The 21,541-nt window shown below is 38.1% G+C and overlaps 1 protein-coding gene across 1 annotated transcript in view; it reads left to right on the top strand.

Moving 5' to 3' along the window:
- The window catches only part of ptprn2 (protein tyrosine phosphatase receptor type N2), a 145,498-nt gene that overhangs the window by 120,222 nt on the left and 3,735 nt on the right, over positions 1-21,541 (top strand). The window contains exons 14-21 of the mRNA XM_028005135.1: positions 1,182-1,329; positions 3,129-3,202; positions 6,672-6,749; positions 10,469-10,588; positions 12,547-12,713; positions 15,338-15,391; positions 16,354-16,418; positions 19,021-19,094. Coding sequence (XP_027860936.1) covers positions 1,182-1,329; positions 3,129-3,202; positions 6,672-6,749; positions 10,469-10,588; positions 12,547-12,713; positions 15,338-15,391; positions 16,354-16,418; positions 19,021-19,094 — 780 coding nt within the window. The remainder of the gene's footprint in view (positions 1-1,181; positions 1,330-3,128; positions 3,203-6,671; positions 6,750-10,468; positions 10,589-12,546; positions 12,714-15,337; positions 15,392-16,353; positions 16,419-19,020; positions 19,095-21,541) is intronic.

Genomic DNA, 21,541 nt, shown 5'->3' on the forward strand with positions numbered 1-21,541 from the left:
ACTGAAAGATTGGTTGATTCTGGTTGGTGTTGTCTATTAAAATGTTGTGAAATGCCCCTTTACCACATGTCTGAATGATATTGTAGCCTAATTTGTGGAACATACATGTAATATAACAAGTACAGTAAACCTTTTGGTTGTATGTCAAGAATGTTATAATAACAGAATTTTTAGAGGAAAATGTATTTAAAAAAGTCACCTCAATTTACACTTCTGATGTCTCACAGGTTAATAGCCTATTATTCTGCTGGACAAGCTTATTTGTGATTATCTTTTTGGAAGTAATTGTGACTATCCTTTTTCAAAGATTTCCTTGTGGTTGACAGGCAGGATCAATGAATGAATCAGATATAGTGAAAGCGGAGCATCACCTCTTTGCCCGGCCTACCTATAGACCGCTCTTAATACGGGATAAAAACATGGCACATCTGGGTATCATTGTCATTGTATTAGCCAGCTGATCCCTGACATCAGTTTATGAGTCTGTAATCTTCTCTCTCGCACAATAGGCGGACTGAGCCATCTAACCCCCGTCGGGAAGAGAGCCATGATACAGGAATAACGTTCCACCCTAAAAAAAAAAAAAAAAGGAAGAATAAGAATCTCCTTGCCAGCACAAACTCTAAGCTCCATAAGACTTGCCCTGGTTTAGCAGAATGCACAAACACACACACACGCACACGCACAGACAGGCTGCTACTTGCCCCTCCCCCTTTTTTCTTTCTCCATCTTTGTCTCTAGAGCGAATTCAATTTTGTCTTCTCCAACCGACGGCTTAAATGCAGACAATCTTATCAGCGGCTGTGCAAGCAGTGAGGGACGTGATTGAAACACCCCTGAAGTATTTCCAAAGCAGACAAACCTTTCAGGAGTCCTAATTGTGTCTGTGTGTATGCGTGTGGGTGCAAGTGTATGTCTATGTGTGTTTCTCCTTGGTCAAACACACATGCAGAGATATGCCAACATTATTACACCCTTCCCTACTTTGATCCTTGGTATCTTCCTTCTCTTTCCAGAGTTGCTCAGGAATCATAATTTGCTATTTTTATTGTTTAATTACTATTTTTAGAATTTTGATTGATATACAATAAGCAATCACTTGAAACTGCTGGTAGGAAATGATTATTTTTCCTTTTTGCTCTGGCTTCTTGTTTAAAATGGTCTCTCCGTTCTCCCTGCAGTCGTACATGGAGGACCACTTGAAGAACAAGAACCGTCTGGAGCGCGAGTGGGAGGCGCTGTGTTCCTACCAGGCCGAGCCCAGCGCCTGCAGCATTGGCCAAGGCGAACAGAACTCCAAGAGGAACCGAGCTGATGCCGTGGTCGTTTGTAAGTTTGCTCAGATCTGTTAGTTTCGTTTTTTGTTCTGTTTGGCTTGTGAAAGTGTCTCTTATCATGTCCAAGACGGGAAGAATGAAGGGTCAGCAATGTGTTTGCATCACTTTCTTTAAACAGATGGAATATAAAAGCAGACTGATAAACAGGCCAGAACAATACTTTGGAAAATATGCGAAGCAAACAATCATTGGCAGCTGTCTTGCCAAAAAGCATATGGCAGTGAGGGTGACAAAGTCATGACTACACGTTGGCTGAACAGTGCATCTGTTCATCCTTTAGCCATTGAAACCTTCCCTTTAGGTTTGTTTAAATAAAAATGTGGCATCAGGGACCTGTTTTGTTTGGGGGGTTTTTTGGATACTGTAGAAAGCAGTTGCAGTGACAGTTGGTCACAGCTATAAGTCTGGCAAGCAAAAGCAGCACTGGCTTATTTAAAACAAAAATATAATAATCCTAACAACTAGTCATTCATTTAGAGAAATGCAAAATGCAAGAAAAAAAGACGACTCTTCATTTATACTTTCAGAGACATTCCAGTCCAACTAATCACAAGTTGCCCAAATGGATTAAGATTTGTTTCTGTTCTATTTTCTTCCATTTTACTTAGTTTTGTTCTCAGTTGGGTTTTTTCCTTGTGTGTTCCCGGTACTGTCTCTATTTTGTTTCTTATTGCTGTGTTTTCTAAGATACTAAATCTCTGCTTTGTAATATTCAGTTTAGCAGGTTTTTAAAAGTTCATCTTACCATTTGAAATGCTTCAGGTTCCTATTTAAATCGAGGACCTCTTTAAAGAGTTAAGCTAAAGGTGATGAACTTAGCAAAAGAAAAATCAGGACTTTTAACGAAAGATGGCTAAAAGTGTTGACGTGAAAAAGTAAATCCACATCCTCTAATGGCCAGTGGGGGCAACTCCTGTAATTATTTAGCACCTTTGAAATAATGTGTAATATATGTATGACATGGTTCTGTTTTTGATGGTGATTTTCTTCATATTGTTAATTATATATCAGTAAACAAATCCGTGTAAAGCAAAAATAACATGACAAACTTCATGATTTTGAGAGAATCTTTAGCCCAGCAGTACTTCAGTCTATGTCCAGGATGTTCTTCCTCTGAGTTTTGATGTCCTTGTTAACATTATTGCCACCTACTGGCATGGCATAAGTATCTCAGTCTATTAATTGGTATTTCAGAGTCCATCTGGACTGAGATTTTTCTCCAACTGTGGAAAAGAAATATCCAAATTAGTGCAGATAGCTATCTGCATGCATCACTTTCTTTAAACAGAAAATGTAGAAAAATAGTTAAAATAGTCCTACTTATAAAAACATTTATTAAACATCAATGTAGGCTATTCTCTAGGGTGGAGCCAAATGAATGTTGACTAAGTTTTAATCATGCCAATTTGTAAGTATCTTTTAAATTCAACACTGTGTCTCACAAGAATACAAAACAGGTTTTTATGTTTGTTCAATGGAGATTAAGTAGCAAAAGTGAATTTGTCTTCATTGGAAATAAATCTTGAGGTTTTTTCAAGTTGGCATTGTTTAGAAATTTCAGTTTGACAGTTTAAAACCTAACCTTGTTAGGGTTAAAAAAATGTTTTATTTAGGATGAAGGGAGAAGTTTAGAGACACCATGTGTGTTTTTTGTGTCTGATGAAAGTCTGGTGAAACTGAAGGTCCTTCAGCTTTCTTGTTCTGGTGCTGCTGTTCAAAATCCTGCAGTTGCTGTAGAGGAAGCAAAGGATGTTGAAACTTGTACAAATGAATTATCCATCTTCATTACAGATGATCATTCCCGGATCACCTTGAAATCGGAGAATAACCACAGCAACTCGGATTACATCAATGCCAGTCCCATAGTAAGTATTGCTTATTTTAGTTGCAATACACACCTATGCTCACACCCGTTTCACATTTTGTCATGGAACAAACACAATCCTAACAGATTTAATGCGATAGATCAACACAAAGCAGCACATAATTGTGAAGACATTCAGTCAGATTGAATGAAAGCATTATAGGGACAATAATTTCCAACCTCAGATTTAGATCTGGACTTTGATTGGATCCTTCTAACACACGAGGAATCCTTTTCAGAATGGCTCATTATGGCCATGGTATGCATCTCAACTTATTTGCATTCTATAACAGATTTACATCTAAGATGGTCCTCTGTCGACTAAGGCTGAAGAAAAGCATCCGGACAGCATTATGTTGCCACAGTGTTGTCTGTTTTGAGCAACTAACACATTTTGTTTTCCAAAGAGTTACATTTCTTTGCAATGGATTGTATTAAGGGGTGACAGTCTGAAGCTAATTCAGACAAAACACTCTTCAGAGTGTGATATGTTAAAACATATGAAAATCATTTTTTGTCAGTTATTTATGACTTTATATTAGTTTATGACATTAAATTTGAATAGATTACTGAGAAGTTTGTGATTATAATGTGAGAAAATGTGTAGAAGGCTAATGTTTTTTTAAAGGACTGTAAATTATTTTGCTGCTGTAACTTGTTGTCTGAATTAAATTTTTGTTGATCCATTTTCTTTTGTATTCCATACAGCAAGCATCAGTAAATTTGGTCTTGTCAGATCACTTTTACAACCAATACCTTGCTTTCCACTCTCACTCATGAAAAATTCCACATTTTCTGACTGAGTAAACACATCCCATGCAAATACAGAAAGAACTCCATATTGGAGAGCACTACGACCTATTTTTTTGTCTGTATGTTTTATTTTCCCCAAAAAACATTGTCAGCCATGATTTCCCCTGAGGCCACCAAGAAGGGATTCCATCAAAGAGAACAGGAAACTATGCATTTCAAATACAGTGCCAAAATTTTCTGAGCCGACAGATGAGGATGGCACACACACAGCTGCTCTAAAAGCCTATTACTCTTCAGAAACAAACAATGGAGACCTATTTATACCGCTTGATTATGTACCAGCATATTCATAGAGCTATATTTATCTTAAACAGTGTCAGGGTGCAACATTTAATTTCATAGTTGGCAAAATTGTCACTGAGTTTATCAGTCAGGAATAAAAGTTTGTAAAGATTCACATTAGAACAGAGATTTTTTACATTTTTAAACAATTCAAATAGATTTTTGCCGACCACCATTCTGAGCCAATCGAAGGGAAATGGGCTTTCAGTAAATAATCTGGCACTTTGTTCTGGGAATCAAAGGTCATGCGGGGGAGGGGAGCATATATGTGCTCCCTGCTGAGCACAGGGTGACATCTAGTATTAGAAAAAAAGCCACAAAAAAAGCAAAGGCTCGACCACGAATGACGTGAGAGCTCCTGGATGTACAGCATCATTAGGGAGAGGAATAGTTCAAAGGAAAGTGCACACACAACCCTCATCTTGGCATTGTTTTGCAAAATTTCAGCAGAGTTTCCACCCAATGTTTTTGTCTGGGACTCTGGGTTGAGCTTAGCAGCCATTTACTGCCCAACCCCTCTATCTTACAGAAAAGCAGGATCAAGGCACGGTGTCTGAAAGCTAAGATGTTTCTCCTGGAGCAGATGTTTCGTTTGAGCCGTTTTCTGTCCAAGCAATTTCACTCGAAGCCAAAGGAGCACTTCTTTGCATTTCTCTTTTGTTGCAGTCTATCTTCATTCCACAACGGCACAGGGAGCCACAACTGAAATGCAGGGCTGCTCTTTCCTCTTTCATGTTTCTGCTTTAGTATTCATGTTAGGATGCAGGCGCAATAGCTACAGCAGGCCTGCATCCTTGAGATTGGCTGAAACGAGTGACTAGCATTTGGCATCACCGTTTTATTTCTGTGGACTTTTCTTTCTTTCTTTTTTTGTGTCTAATGTATTTGAGGAATTTTAACCAGGAAGGATGAAGGGGAAACTAAGCAACATAGTTATGGCTTGTATGTAATTTAAGACCTATTTTTTGTTGTGGTTTTGCAGAGCATTTCACGTTTTTTATTGCCTTTACCTTCCATAAACAACAAGCTGATATTAGTAGCTTTACTTGTCAGGCTGTGGTAGCTAGTTTGCAGTCCCCCACTTAGCAGATTTGCTGTTTGCAATTTACTAAATAAATTTTAAAGACAGTCGAGTTTATATACAAGACACCATGACTATCTCATATTTTTAAAAATAGGAATATTTAAAAACGGTCAACATTGTTTTTCCAGTAAATTTTAGTAACTTTCTTTCTGCCAGCTGAGCAGCAGTGCAGAGTCACAGGTGAGAGAGGGGCAACCTTGTGCCAGAGAAAACTGAGGTTACTTCAGTAATATTCCATTTTAGGGATCCTTAAATTGCACATTTTAAAATCCTTAATATATCAAGGTATTGATATGTGCCATGTAATTGGCCTATATATACTGAAAAATATTTTGAAAAACGTAAATAACATTTTTAGAACTGAAGCTGCAACTTTCCAAATAGTAACAGACTCATGCTTATAGTAAATATAATATATAGCTATGCATTGAAGCCGGGAAAAAATACACCTAAATTATTTTGCTTTTGATGGTGAGAGCCAAGGCCAAAGTAGGCAGAAAGCAAAAATGATGTAGTGGATTTTAATTTAACAGTTCCCTGATTGCACTTCAAGTTAATACAGTTTTTTAAATGCCATAACTCAGTAACTGTTTAGTCTCAGTTTGGTTGAAAAGTCAACCTTTGAAAAAAATAAAAGAAGAATTCTCTTTTAGATGTCACACAAACTTTTTGTCAAACTTCATTCAGAAAGTTAAACGTGAATTAATAAGACCTCCTTGTTATTCTACAAATATTTACAGATTTATTGTTCTGCTAATAATTATTTTTCTTAAATAGGTACAGAGAAACCTTTCTTGATGCTTGGATACAGTATGTTAAAAATACATATATTTTAATATGCAGGTAGGGAATGAGGCTTCACTACATTCTCACAGTAATTCCCACTCTTTAATTTTCACCATTAGTCTCCCTCATCTCAGCCACTTCTTGGCTTTGAAGCCATTCTACAAAGTGTTGGAGAGAGGGTGTGCATGTGAAAATACTAATAAGCAAAATCTCATTGAAAATCAGGTGTATAAAGTCAGATTAGTCACCAGATTTGCGGCCTTTTTCCAATCATAAACTTCAAAAAGATCTGTTGCATCATAAGCTTTGGAAGTGCTCAGAGGCAAAGTTCAGTGTCTATATGTTGCCCTCTTCTACGTTTACAACGTTGGGGGTTATAAGTTATAAGAATGATTGGAAAAGTGGATTTCTTTCAGTGGATATTTTTGTGTTTCTGCATCCATATTGAAGCTTTGATGAAATCAGACTGAATTTTGTCTCACACCCTTTGTTCTTCCTCTCCCAGATGGATCACGACCCTCGCAATCCTACATACATTGCCGCCCAGGGGCCACTTGCTTCCACTGTGGCAGACTTTTGGCAGGTAAGGCTTGCCCACTTACCCACCGTGCAACTTTTATTTTTATTTTTCACATTTACTTTTCTGCAGTAAAAAGAGCTGTGGGTTTTTTGTGGGTTTTTTGATTCTCAGTATCTGCAGATAAGGGAGGATCAATGAAGTAACATAGCAGAAGAAATATTGAGTTGAGCTCACAGACGTCTTTGCATTTGGTGTGACTTAAAGTGGACAAGAGTTCTTATTTTCCCTGCCGGTTGCATCACTTTTTAATATTGCCAGCATCATCAAGGTTTATTGACCGTTTCTGCTACACTTCACTCAGGGATACACAGCAAATAAGGCATATGACTAAGTTTTACTGTGACATTGGGAGGTAGCATTTTTGAAGGGGTTTAGGTTTACAGCTGCTCTGGTACAGTAGATTTTCTTCTGTTACTGTTACTTTGCAATTTGAACCCTTTTTATGGGGCAGCATCTAAATCCTTCCTGAAAGAGCTTTTTTATCATGTTGGCTATAGGGAAAGGACTCTGACATCACAGTTTTATGCTCTTGGTGTGAAGTAGAAAGGCTTGTACACAGCCAGCAAGTCAATGTGGGATCTCATGTTTTACCCTGAGTTGCTTTGTTTTAAACGTAAACAGAAAATAATCCCTGATAATGTTTTGTCAAAATTCAGCTCTGACATTCCTATGTGAATTTGGATCTTAAGCTTTCTAGTTGACTCTTGAAGGCTTTGGACTGAAATAGATGTTTGGATTCTACCTAAAGAAAGTTAATCACAGAACATGAAGTTGCTACATTTCACTGTGCATGGTGTTGTGATTATGCTCAGTGCAGGTTTTTGGAATAGTGGCTAAAAGATAAAGTTTTATTTCATCAGCCGATAACCTATTCTCCAAAAAGGTTTGGGGATTTTTAAATTTTTTTCCAGGCCCAGAAGTTTTCTTGGAAGTAAAGACTTTTGTCCCACATTTTTACTGGTTAGCCTAGACATGTTGACCATACAGTGGAATGCTGTCACATGTTAAATACAAGTAGTATTTTTGGAAACTCCTGCACGTCCTTCAGGGTTGCCATTCGCCTCCCTGACCAGTATATATAGTCTTTTCAGTAAATCTGTACAAATTTACAGTTTTCGTAATATCACTGTTGTGCATGTTATATAAATTCATTCTGTGTAATTATTTGTACCCTTCTCCTGATAGATACATTTGTACAATATTGCATAGGGGATTATATGAGGAAAAGTCAGAAAAGTTTAACTAGGACAGCTGACTTTTATTTCAGGTTAATCAGGTTCAAAATAATTGATGGTAGATATGAAACGGAATACTTCAACAAGTACTAGTTTAAGAGTGTCTATACCCAGGTTACTAAAGCTGCTTGTTTTTACATGTTTACATCACAGATTCGTTTTTGTATGTTTCTTCAGGTGAACTGTAATATGTCGTATACATGTGCGTCATGTATCCAATTACATGATTTCATTTGATTATCATCATAACAAAAACAAGAATTTAAAATGAGTGTATTGACTTTTGATAGTCACTGGATATCTTGAAAACAAACAGGATAATTAAATTATGATAAAAGCAAAACTATTGCATCTATGAGCTAAATGGTGCTAGTTTTAGCTCATATTTGCATTATATCTGAAAGCCATTTCTCACCTTGTCTCTCAATGTAAATAAAACCTCCCATCAATTACTGCATATGGAGGCTGTCATAAAACATGTCAGGTTGGGTTGAAGTGCGCCTTAAATGATGCACGGTTGCCAAATAGCATTCTTCTGTGTTAATAGGACAGCACTGTAGTAATTAGTGGGTCCATCACCTCCATATGGTGAAGTGACTCCAGATAGACGTGACCGGGCTGTGGAAGTGAGAGGCATAAATCCTGGTGGACCAGCTGGTCCTGCACTCTGCATCAGAGGCTGAACTCATTTTGGAAATCACGATGATGCTGAGTTTTAGTTTGAAAGGAGGTGTTTGGGGCTTGAAGAGAGCAGCAAATTTAGAGTGGTCTTGTCCTAAGCACTAGAAAAATAGTATCCAGAAGAAACTTGTAATAGTGTAACTTCTATTGGAGGTGAGTAAGCAGGAAAACAGAAACTTTCAACTGAAGGAAATAGATGCCAAGACAAGGACTTGTAGAACAAAATTATTTCTACATACATTGACTTATCTGGACACCAGAAGCTAAAGAACTTACTTACTTTGAGTCAAAGCAGTGGAAGTGTCATAGTTTTGGGGATAGTTTGTTTCAGCACTTGGCCACCCTACCATCATAGAATCCACCATGAACTCTGGGGGTGCTTGATGAAAATGTTATGTTCTCTGTAAAATAGATGAGATGAAATAGAACCGGGCTCTGTAACATGACAGTGGCTCAAGACATTCCAACCAAACCACCAAGGACTGGCTGAAGACTAAGAAATGGAAAAGTACGAACTGACAAGTCAAAGCCCTGATGTTGTTTTTGATATATACCTACAAGAAATCCCTTAAACATCTCACAACTAAAGGTGGGGAATGAAAGAAACGTTCCTTAGAGATTGATAGATCTGGAGAACTGAGTATACTATTAAGTATATATATATATATATTTCTTAGACAATGAACTCAACTCGTAATCTTTCCCAACTAAGCACAAAATAACAAAGCAATGCATACAGTTTGATTGACATGCAGAATGTACAGTACATTTGTTTATTATTCAGTATGGTGAACATTGGTTTGTTGCAGGACTGAAAAGAAACACACTTTCACCCATTAAAAGCGAACAAAAACAAAAAAACACTGGCACACTCATGCAAATGGACCATGCAGAAGGCGAATCTTTTTGCTCTCTCCTATCTAATCCACGCCGGGCCCCAGGCGGTGCTCTGAAAGGCTGCTTGGCTCTAATCCTCTGCTCCTCATTCCTCCATCCCTTCATCCTTTACTTTACTCCTTCATCCATCTCCCCTCTATTACCTTAGTACTGCTGGGCCTTCATGCCTGCTTCCCCTCAGAATGAGAAGCCAATCTGCATGAGTTCACCGAGTAAAAGTCAGTGGATTGATGTATGCTCTGTGGAGTTTAGAAACTCTTAAACACATTAAAAAAAAAAGGAAGCTTGTGGGGGGGGGTTTAGGTAGAGATAGGACATATAGGGCTCCACTTTTACCTCAAATGGGCTAAATTGCACAAGACTAAATTAATAAATTTTCCCTCACATTATCACCTTGCCAAATCTCATCACATCTTGGCACAGTTGGCACAGTTGGCGTGTAATGTGTCCACTGGGCTGGATCGCAGAAGCTTGTGATTAGTGTATAGTCAAGGCCATTGTGTTTTTATAGCAATCATAAAACCTGCATTTCCTCCTCATTTTCCTAATGGCTGCCAGTGGGCCTCTATGTCTTCCCAAGGACGCATTAGATCGCGATAAGATGAAATGGAGCGGCAGTGGAAAAGATGTTGTGATCTCGATCCGACGCTGGAGAGAGTGACAACAGGCACTCCACACCCCCACTCATCCGCCCAACATTCACCATTTCTCACATGCAGAGAGGTGACATTTATTCATACCTCTTGCACAAAGATAAAGAAAACAACTTCACCCTAATACAAGGATGCAGCGCAATGTGCTGCTCTTAATGGCCCAGTTCAGGTGCACATTAGTTCTTACTAAATCTGAATATGCGAATCCCGATTGTCCTCTGATGTGTGGATGTGTTTCTTTTCTCCTAATGTTCAGATGGTGTGGGAGAGCGGCTGTGTCGTCATTGTAATGCTGACCCCTCTATCGGAAAATGGAGTAAAGCAGTGTCACCACTACTGGCCTGATGAGGGATCAGACATCTACCACATATATGAGGTATGCAATAACAGGCATAAAGTCTGTGTGAGTGGAAAAACTAAACTTAGGATTTTGGAAGCTAAGTTTCCAAAATCTCCCTTTTAGTCTCCCTTGACTCTTTACTAAAACAATAAACATAGCTTGTTGCAAAACAGCAGCAACATGTTAGTACTATATTTTCAAGCCTCACAGTGTTTCTGGTTGTTTTCTGTCAAAACTTCCATGCTATTTTGAAAGCCCACCCAGATGTCCAAAAGCTGGATCCAAGTGATGAAATCAAACGTTTGTCAAATGTTGATATTTGGTTATTTTAGCACTGTTGAATTTTGCAAGCAAAAACATTTATATTGAGTGTTTGATATTGTTTTAAATCAGAACTAAGTGCAGAACTTGTTATATTTTTCTCAAAATGTTCCAAATGATTAAAAATCTATTCTGAGCCAGAAGATACATTTTTCTCTGGTTTGCCAAATAATCAGAGCATCACACAAAGATGTGTGATACCGGTGACAAGTGGGCACCTGTCATCAGTTTTTACTACAAGTGAAAATGTCCAAAAGTTACTGGCTCCTTTCTCTGATTTAGAATATCATCTATTGTTTTATTAGACACAAAGTTATATAGCTCAAGATTATTCCTCACAATTTACCATAGTCAAATTTACCCAGAGTTCTAGATGAAAGACTTGTCATAATAAACTAGAAGACCAAGTGCTTCCTGATGCTAGAGCTACATGGTATTTGTAAATTATAAATAAAAGGATTTCAGGGGAGAGGGGAGTAGCCATCCAACTTTTTTACACAGTCTAAGCATTTATATAAGACATGTAGACTTCATCAGGCTTAATATAGATTTATAACAGAATGTTATCTGTATAGCAGGTATACAAGATATCTTTAAAAGTGCTCAAAATATGCAGAAGACAGAATATGTAAACCAGAAATACTAAAGGGCCAAGATCTGGTGCTCTTCCACTCAACTTTCCATTAAAATGCTTGGATGCATCCAGCTCCTTTAGCAGCGATTTTATTTTGTGACTTATACTCCTGGAAGGTTGTCATGATTGTATAGACCAAAACATGGTCATTGCATATTATTTCTGCACTTGAAATAATTTTAATGAAACATTTTTAATATTTTGATTTATATGATTATAGAATAGTTATTTGTAAGTCAAGAATTTAAAATTAATAGAACAAAGTTCCTGAAATACATCACTCTTTGGTTTTTGTAGCACAGCTTCACTTTTGTAATTAGAGTTACTGAAATAATCGAACTTTTTGATCACATTCAAAATCATTGAGATGCATGTGTACATTTGTAAAAAAAAAAAAAACCTACATACCTACAAACCAAGGATATTCCATCAACATTAAGAGCTAAGATGCAAAAGTAGAACTAAAATGTTGTGAGTAGGACGATTCATCCCAATGTTATATTTTGTCTGTCAAAAATCGCAAGGTAAAACATAAACTCGTTAAGGAAAATGGGTGTAAAATGTTCAAAATCAGCAAATTACGAAGCACCGCAATTCTGCAGAGGTGTTGCTCCTTCAAATTATATGTCTGACTTCAGAATTTCTAGTTCCAACAACAAACAAAGATAACCTAAAGTTTATTTGTCTTCTCAGTTCAACACTGAAGCATGTGCATATTCATAATGAGCTAATTACTCTCACATTCTTTGTTTTCTGACTTAGTTACGTCTCATTTTGTCACAAAATGACTTTAATTTAGGAGAAGGAGGAACACGAAGTGTTCAGCAGTACATGAAGAGTACAGCAGGTTGTCCCTAATTATGCATAATTTCTTCAAAAGTTTCTTGGCCAAAAAAAAAAAAAAAAAATCTCTTGGAATGTAGCAAGAGCCAACTTGTTTAATTTGATTGTGTTAGCTAATATTTGAGCAGATGTGTATTAGAGTTATTCTTACTGTGCAGATTAAATTCATTTCTGCCTTTGTTTTGGCAATATTTAGGTCAATTTGGTGTCTGAACACATCTGGTGTGAAGATTTCCTGGTCCGGAGTTTCTACCTGAAAAACCTGCAGACCAACGAGACACGCACAGTGACCCAGTTCCACTTCCTGTCCTGGATGGACCGCGGGATCCCCAGCTCAGCCCGGACACTGTTGGACTTCCGCAGGTAGAGAGAAGAACCCAAGAGTCTTGCCTAGCTAAATTTCAGACAGATTTTAATATTTACAACTGACCTTTTACTCCTCGCTTGTTTTTTAATCACCTTCCCTTATCCTGCCTCGCCGGTTCTTCTTTTTGCTCCCTCTGCCTTTTTTTGTGTCCTGTAGAGAACGGTTGTTCTTAATAAGGACCCAGTTTCTGTCCCATCCCTTTCATCCCAGGCCGATCTCCCTCACCTCCCTCCAGCACATGTGATGCAGCAAATTAACGGCTCCACACTGCCTGGCTTGGCTTGGGACAAAAAGAAAGAAAGAATAATAAAACACCTAATTCAAACGCCCAATTAAGTGAGAGCTGTCTCACCAAAACACAGGAGACGGGGGCGGAAAGCTAGTGACTGAATAACCTCACTTTTTTCTCCATATAATGTGTTCTGGCAGAAGAGCGAGAGTATTCCTCTGGGAAAACCCGGGAGGGATAGGCAAAACCCTCCAAATGAGAATAGATGCATCTGATTTGTGGATGGAATTCTGCCCCTCTCGTTTGTAATGAGAACTTTGAAAGATTGTGTGATGTTCACACACTTACCTAAGCCGGTTTGTGCTATTTCTTCCAAATTAATTTCAGTCGTGTATTTATTAATTGGTGTGTAGGTTTGAGTTGTTTAATTTACCTGCACATTGTTTGCTCTGCTGAGATTCAGTTAGCTTTGACTGAGCTTCGTAAATGCCACTGTAGGTTATTTAAAGCTCTCCGATCCACACAAGGCACTCCAACACACTCAGTGTTTGTGGTTTTTGGCCGTGTTGGTATTTTTGCGGTGGCCAGTGTCATTTTTGTGATGTTGCAGCTAGTAATATGAGCCCAGTTGCATAGTCACAAAAGTGATCATTGGAAACTGTGTCTCCTCAGCCAGGCCTGTGCACACACTGTCTTTCTTTCACTCCTGACTCTGTTCCCCTTCCCCTCCTCTCACTTGCTCCGCCCTATGGCTTGCATGGGAACTTCAACTATCTTAGTAGGTTGTGTTTAATTTTCATGTTCATTTGTACAACAAAGTATCCGAAAGACGTACTCTGGACATAATAAAATTTTAATAAAAACAAAAGAATGCATGCCACAGATTTATTTAACTAGACAGCTAATTTTGTGAACGGAAGTTGTAACTTTGTACAATGTTAGCCCAATTAAATTCTAGCTTAGAAAAATCAACTGCCTGTAATCATTAATGGGGATAAAACATCAAATTAAGCAAAAGCTTGCACATTTTTTAACATTCCAATGCTTATTTGCTTAATGTAGGTTTGCTATTGGGAATACCATTGCTAGTAGCAAGCCTGCAATTGGCATTTTTTTATCAACAGACATGCTAACTCTTGAGGATGTAAACACCTGCAAGAATTAGCATGTATATTTGTAAGATACCAGCAATCTGCAGGCTTACTATTGCAGATAAAAATGCAATTTATCTAATTCAAATATCTTTAAGCTTGTCAGACTTTCGTACAGCCTTGTTTGTCTCCGTATTGAGCCTACAGTACATTCTGACAAGCTTACTCTTGAAAGGGTTAGAACGAATTAGCATGTCTGTAAAATAAACAACCAACTACAGGTTGACTACTAGCAAAATTAAGGTTAATTTACTAGGTAATGTTAAAATGTATTAGTTGTTATCCCGTTGTAAACCAGGAACAAGCTGTTTGTCTTGCATGTAGAAATGCTAATTGTTGTTTGTAGAGTCTCAAGAGTTAGCATGTCTGTGAAATAAACAGTCTACATAATGTAGCTTCCACCCTTTGAGCCATACAAAGCAGACTTACATCTCACAGCAACAAGTTAGGGAGGAGGTTTTGCTGCACCAGAAAGAAAATAGATTTTCTGTTATAGCACAAAAACAGTGATGGTAAATTTTGTAGTTTTGAAACCAAGATTTTATAAAATTGTAAAATACTTTCAAATGGTTTTCAGTTTACTCATTACATTAAATTCTTTTCAATGTTTATTGTAAAAAAAATATTTGTGCAAATCTATGTTGACTTTTTATTGTAGACATTTCATAATTCCATATATGTTTATTTCATATTCCAAATATCACATATTGAAACACTATAAAAACAAGAATGTTGCCAGTAAATTGAGATATTTCACTATTGGAGAAATGAAAGGAAGCGAAGAGGCGCTGGTGGAAGGTCTTGGTGTAGTCTGTTGCCATGGCAGCAACGGGGTGTGAAAAGGCTTGTTGGCCTTCACCGTTGCTCGTGGTGTATAACATTCATAATTGGCCGAGGTTAATGCGTTGGCGTACCGCAATCACAACATCACACCGCCACGTCCATCACCCACACGTCAGAGAGAGCGATTCACTGTTACAAACCTGATGATGGATTTATTTACGGGTTTCTTTTTGACTGATTGACAGGAGGAGGAGGATGCATCTCAGATTTGTGTTTGTTGCTTTGATTATTGTAAATTTTTATTCAGATCCAAGTGCACAAGTCCCTCTTGAGTCATATTTGTTGTGATTATCGCCACTTTTGTTCAACCAAGAAGAAACTGTTCCAGCCCCATACATCTGAGGTTTTTTCATCAAGCTCGCAGCAACATCATCTTTTCTCTTTTGCTTTATTCCAGAAAGGTTAACAAGTGCTACCGTGGCCGATCTTGCCCGATAATTGTTCACTGCAGGCAAGTATACCTACTTGGGGTGTGTGTGTGTGTTACAACTTTATATTTTAAAATCCACTCTAGGTCCACTGCTGTTTATTCCTCTCTGTTTCTTATGTAAATAATGCGGCACAAGCTTATTGAATGGTAGACCATTCCATTTCCCATCTGGTTGAGTTAGTTAACCAGCTTTGATTGGCTTGCATTAAACACCAAGTATCTGTCAGACCACTTTTGATAGTCACGTCCTGTTTAGTCATGCATGGGGCTAGTAAGCCTGCTCTTTCCCTCTCTAAGGAGCCGAGCATCTAGCACTGGATTAATGAAGCCGTGGCGCTCAGGCAGCTCTCCTTTTTTATTGGCCGTGCCTTTATTAGAGAGATGTCCACGCCTTGTTTGCAATTAACATGCAGAGCTGCTGAATGGCCGGCGGGCACAAAAGGAGGCTTTTCATGGGGCTATCTCTGGAGTAATGGAAAAGCAAGGCTCTCCAAAAGCTGTTCTCGAACCGCCCCTGGCCTCTCAACCTCTCCTCTGCTCCTGAGGTGCATGAATTTAAAAGCTTTTGTCCCCAGTGTGCCTTAGAAAAGCATTCTCTCTCACTCTCTCTTTCTTTCTTGCGCTCTCTGTCTCACTCTCTCTCTCCAACAGTCACTCTCAAGGCCACACATGCGCTCATGTGCAAAGGTTTAGCGTAATTACATTTATTGGAAATATTCAGATCGGTTTGAGTATTTCTCCCAAGAATCCTAAGGACTTAGATCATTTTCTTTCTCCTACTTTACATCTAGCATCGTGTTTTATACAAATAAAGAAGTGTGCTTCTGTATGCATGGACTAATTTGTGTTTAAATATACTCAAAAGTCTCACAGCAGATGCCGATGTAAATGAGCAATTTGTTTCCTCATAAGAAGAACACTCTGAGATTAAAGCGTTTTCTGCCGCCACCTTAATGATCTCTGCATCTCTCCTGTCCCTGCAGTGACGGAGCCGGCAGGAGTGGGACCTACATCCTGATTGACATGGTCCTCAATAGGATGGCTAAAGGTAACGATCAATGGCTCCCCTTTTCTCTCTCCTGCTGTTGGTTTGAAACCCTGGCAACGCAAAAGCCTCTCATTCTCCTCGGAGGGTCTTGGGGATGCATTAGAGGGTGACTTCTCTGAGGCCTGGAGAGGCAGCGGAGACGAGGGGGTAGCTGCTGGGAGTGGGGAGATCAGAACAAAGAGGGAAGACAGGGAAGGGAAATGAAAAAGAAACCTCCGCCCACATTCGTAATTATCTATTTAAGCAACCTTCACACTGTATTGACCTGCACCGGCAGCTGCAACATGAATTTAGATAGCACATGCATGGAAATGAAATGTTTAAAGTAGAAAAATTTATTTTAAAAATAGCTGTTTGCTCTGCTGGTTCCAATCAATATTTAATATTTAATGGAACATTGTTGATTTTGTTATTGATTTATTCTTAAAAGAACGGTGTTGACAATTTCTTTTTGCAATTTATGCAATTATGCTGCTAACTGTGAACATAGTTAGCACTGATGGAAATCTTCAAGGTGCTTTATTAGTTTTGCTTTGTGCAGCTTTGAATTGGATTATCTCTGTATAGTGCTCCGGTGGCACAAACCTGCAGTGCTTTGCAGAGGTATTCAGAAATTTGGAACAATCACAGACTTCAGTGGGATTTTATGTGCCAAATCAACACAAAGTCAAGTCATTATCAAGTAGATGGAAAATTACACTTTTTTAAAAAAATTCTGCAAATAAAAATATTTGCATTTGTATTAAGCCTTTCTGAATCATTACCCATTTGGGATGTGTCTCTCTGCATATCTTTACCATTGTCAATTATTTTTGCAAACTAACTCTAGCTCAGTTTGGATAGAGAGAATCTGTCAACAGCAGTTTTCATGTATTGCATCAAATTTCCTATTGGATTAGGTCTTGACTTTGACTAGGGCATTCTAATACATGACTATGCTTTAACCTAAACCATTCTACTTTACCGCTTGTGGTATGTGTATGACTTTCTGGAAGATTTTTCTCCAGGATTATCCTTCCATTCATCTTCCTATCAATTGTGACAAACTTATAAGAACAGTGGCATTTACCATAGTTGATTAGTTTCTGGTTTTATTTTTAGTCTTTATAGTTTAATTTATGTTTATTTTTATTGGGTGTTTTTTTGTTGAATTTTATTATTATTCACTCCTTGATTTCATCTGCTTTGGTCCTGTACAACACTTTGGTTCAGCAGTTTTTTTATGTGGTTTATTAAATACAATTTATTTGGATTTTCTCTTTTCAGGTGATAGAATGAACTTCATGAGTTGTTCAAAACTTGAAATATTGTTTTTTACAACATAACCCTTTAACACATCAGCAACTTTCATCCTGACCTGCCTACTGCGTTCCTGAGTCTTGATGATGCTGCTTGTTCTCTAATGTTCTCAGACAAACCTCTGATAATTGTCCTTCCATTTCACAACCATCCCTGTAAAACATGTTGCAGTCTGCGGTTGTTACACAGCAAAATGTAAAAATCCTCAAGGGGCAAGAATACTTTTTGGAAGGGGTTGTAAATAAACATATTTTCTGAAACCAGCAGCTAAAACAGAAGTGGAATAGTTTTAGTCATCTTATTCTGCATGAATAAACAGTTTAATTTGTCTTCTGAGTTCTTTTGAGAAATCCAGGTTATAAGCATCTATTGTTGCCTCAGACTTTGTCCCTCCATGGCTTAGGCAGCTCTTTGGCCCCTGATCTTTGCCCTTTACCCCTTTAGCGAGCCAGCCCAGTCAGAAGAGGTTAAAAGGACGCCTCGCTGCACTGTCTGTTAAACAGTAATAAGACTGACCCTTCCTGGTGCAATTCAAGTACCTCTGTGACAAATGTGCCGTTGCCTGTGGTGATGAAAACTGACTCACCGTCCGCTTTCAACCTTTTGTTTTCTGCATCTGGAATCAAAATGCATGAAATGAACGTTTGCTCGCACTCCAACAAGCTTTCTTTTTCCCTTTCGGCCAGAGAGCTTTCTCTTCAGTGTAACTTTGGATTCCAGCTAATCTAAGACATGAAAGTCCTGTCGGAACGCTGGAGTACCTTTGAGTGCTTCAAGTCCCACTTTTTCCCCTTTTTCTCTCCCACATATAGGCATAAATCTATTCTTCGCTATGTTGTTTGCTTCCCTTAGATGCATTTTCTAGATCCCTCTTATTCTCAAATGAGCTCCAGCTTGCTTTCACCCCATACATTTGGAGTGGTGTGAGATTTTCCTGAGTAACATCAAAGACTGAAAGGAAGCTGATTACAGGTGAAGCAACTGTTGCACAGGTTAATCATTGAAATCACTGCTGCAGAGCAAACCGTTATAATAAGCGAGTCGGACGTCATCTTTTGAATGTGATTCCTGTAGTGAATGCAAGGTGTGCTGTATATTTTATGTCCCCAAAAAATCTATGCATATTTTATCAAGAAGCAGTCCATGGCTTCCATCCAAGTTTTCTTTTCCAAGGATGAATGTAATAATTTTCAATCGCTGTGCTGTTCCAAAGGGAGCGCAGCACGGCATAAAGAGAGATTGACAGATGTGAGCAGGATTACTGCGTCGCTTTGAACTCAGTCCAATTCTCGCTCTGTTGCAGGTGCTAAAGAGATTGATATTGCCGCTACCCTGGAGCACTTGAGAGACCAGAGAGCTGGCATGGTCCAGACAAAGGTAAGTTTCCCTGGCTTTGAGTCTGAGGATTGGGGGAGGGGTGAGGCGGGAACACAGGGAGGGCAACGGGGTTTTAGGCGTTTTAGAGTAATGATTGTCTACTTCATCCACACAGGATCAGAGGAAATGATGATGATGCTCTACTTGATAACTGCTTTCAGGATTAGAGAAATATTGCTTGGGGGACAATAACTTCACATTTATCGTAGGGCCCAAAGAAAATTACCCAAAATTTGAAAGAAATATGTTTGCACAGTTATATGATTTGAATAAATTAGATGGATAAAGTATTGCTGAAATGTGTGATTACTTCTCCAGGGTGTAAATATTTTTTTTCAAGTTATGAATGATTGTCAAATCTACATAAAAATATTCATCAGAATATCATTTAGAGCCCAAAATGATTTACAGTAGTTCCCAACAAAAATATCCACAGGGATTTTTGCATTCTGGAAAAGTCTGGAATATGTTTAAACTCTTTTGTAACTTAACATCCGTCCAACCATCCTTCTATTGGTTTTAAACTCGAAAAATGCTGAATTTTAATACAAAAATGTGTATGAAACTTGAATCGGCAATAAAATGAAACACTAAAAAAAAATCTAGGCACATGAATTTAAAACCCTGTTTCATTACTTATATCTTGCATAGTTGTAGTAGATTTGCTTTAAAGGAATCATTTGCCACAACGTGTTGGATATTGTCCCAGTCTCACCTTACAGGCATCACAGACATTTCCCTGTACAGTTCACATTACAACAGCCATCCTTCTTCATCCTCAACTCAAACACAAAGACTTTCCCATTTTTGTTTTACTCCCTCAGTTTGTGAGGATGATGATAATAAAAGTGACACTGCAGTGGGTGATAGTGGGAGCTGCTTGCTTACACACTGCACTGTTTCTGAACGGTCTATTAAAGCTGCCTTTCGAGCTCCGTTCTCTTCTCTGCAGAGGAAAGCCTTTTCAAAGACTCTCTTTTTCGGTTTGACAGGAATTACAGCAGTATATGGTTGATTCCTCTTTGCACACTCGTTCAGGCTCCTCAAAGAAATTAGATCGTAATGAGGTATGAAATGTAGAGTTAGCTTCATTTTTTCTTATGTTTAATGATTTTTCCACTGTTTTTGGTGGTCAGATTTATTTGTCTTGGTAAAGATCTCAAATGAGATGTAACAACTGCAGTGAAATTTACAACAATTTCTAAGGAAACGTGTTACAATTAATATAAAGCTAATATTGGTCATATCAAATGGCTAACGAGCTCTGACAGTTTCACATCCGAATGTGGTATTTGAACGTATAAACACACATTCGGTAATGAAATGCAAAGCACGGCGTTATTGACGGTATTTTAGATACTAGCCACTGCATTCAGAAATAATCCAACATAAACCCCAGTGTTTACTCGTGGAGAGAAAAACAAGATGTATTTCTAAAAAGTAAACCTCGTGTAAGTTTCAATCTGGGTTTTAGATGAGAAATTCAACTGATAAAGATTCCTGTTTATCATTTAAATCCTTAAATGCATGATTTTATTAATTTTACTTCTAATTAAATTGAGTAAAATTGAATTTCCTAATAAGACAGATGAACTTGAATTACTGGCAGAGGAGCACTTGTGTTCAAAATAATAGTGGCACGTTTAAAAAAGTGACTAAGCCTCAAAATAAATGGTTGAAGGTCAGGCAAACAAGTTCTTATTTCATTAATCTGGCCTGTCTACTTTGATTTAGTCCAGTCTTGATTTAATGAAATCAATCATCCAATTAGGATACCATCTAGACACATCCTCTGTGTAACAAAACAGCCGTGGTGCATGTAGGCTACCAGTTTCTCTACATGGTGCTAAAAAACCGAGATTGGATGCCCTTTCTTTACAAACTCAAACATTTATTGTTCAAACTAAAAAAATGCCCAACATGCATTAGCTGTATGACCACCGTTTGTGGGAGCTATCTGTGTTAACTGCTGTTATCATTGGGCTATGTTCCACAGTTTCTCTGCTTTTCTTGGTTTTGTCTCAGAAACGGCATGTTTGATGACTTTCCACAAGTTTTCCATTAAATTAAGATCTGAGGATTGTGCTGGCCAGTCCATAACTTTGATTTTGTTGGTCTGGAACCACAATGATGTTTGCTTAATGATGTGTTTAGTCATTGTCTTTTCTTCAGCATAGTGCAACATGATTACTTCAAAAGTCTTGATGATTCTCGGTTTGTGATAAATACCACACGCATAAATAAAACATCCCCAATCCCCCAATTGAAGCCACCATGCTTTAATTAGTTGGCTTGAATTTGTTTTTTGAGGGTCATTTGACAAATTGTAATGACCAAAAAAAAGAACAATCTAACTTTCATCAGTCCATAAAGTGTTACCGCATTTGGTAATCTCTTCACCTCTTTGTATTTTCAACAGTGAGTGTTTGTAGAGGCTTCTTGTTGAC

Source organism: Xiphophorus couchianus, chromosome 21 (assembly GCF_001444195.1).
Source record: "Xiphophorus couchianus chromosome 21, X_couchianus-1.0, whole genome shotgun sequence".
NCBI classification, from domain to species: Eukaryota; Metazoa; Chordata; class Actinopteri; order Cyprinodontiformes; family Poeciliidae; genus Xiphophorus; species Xiphophorus couchianus.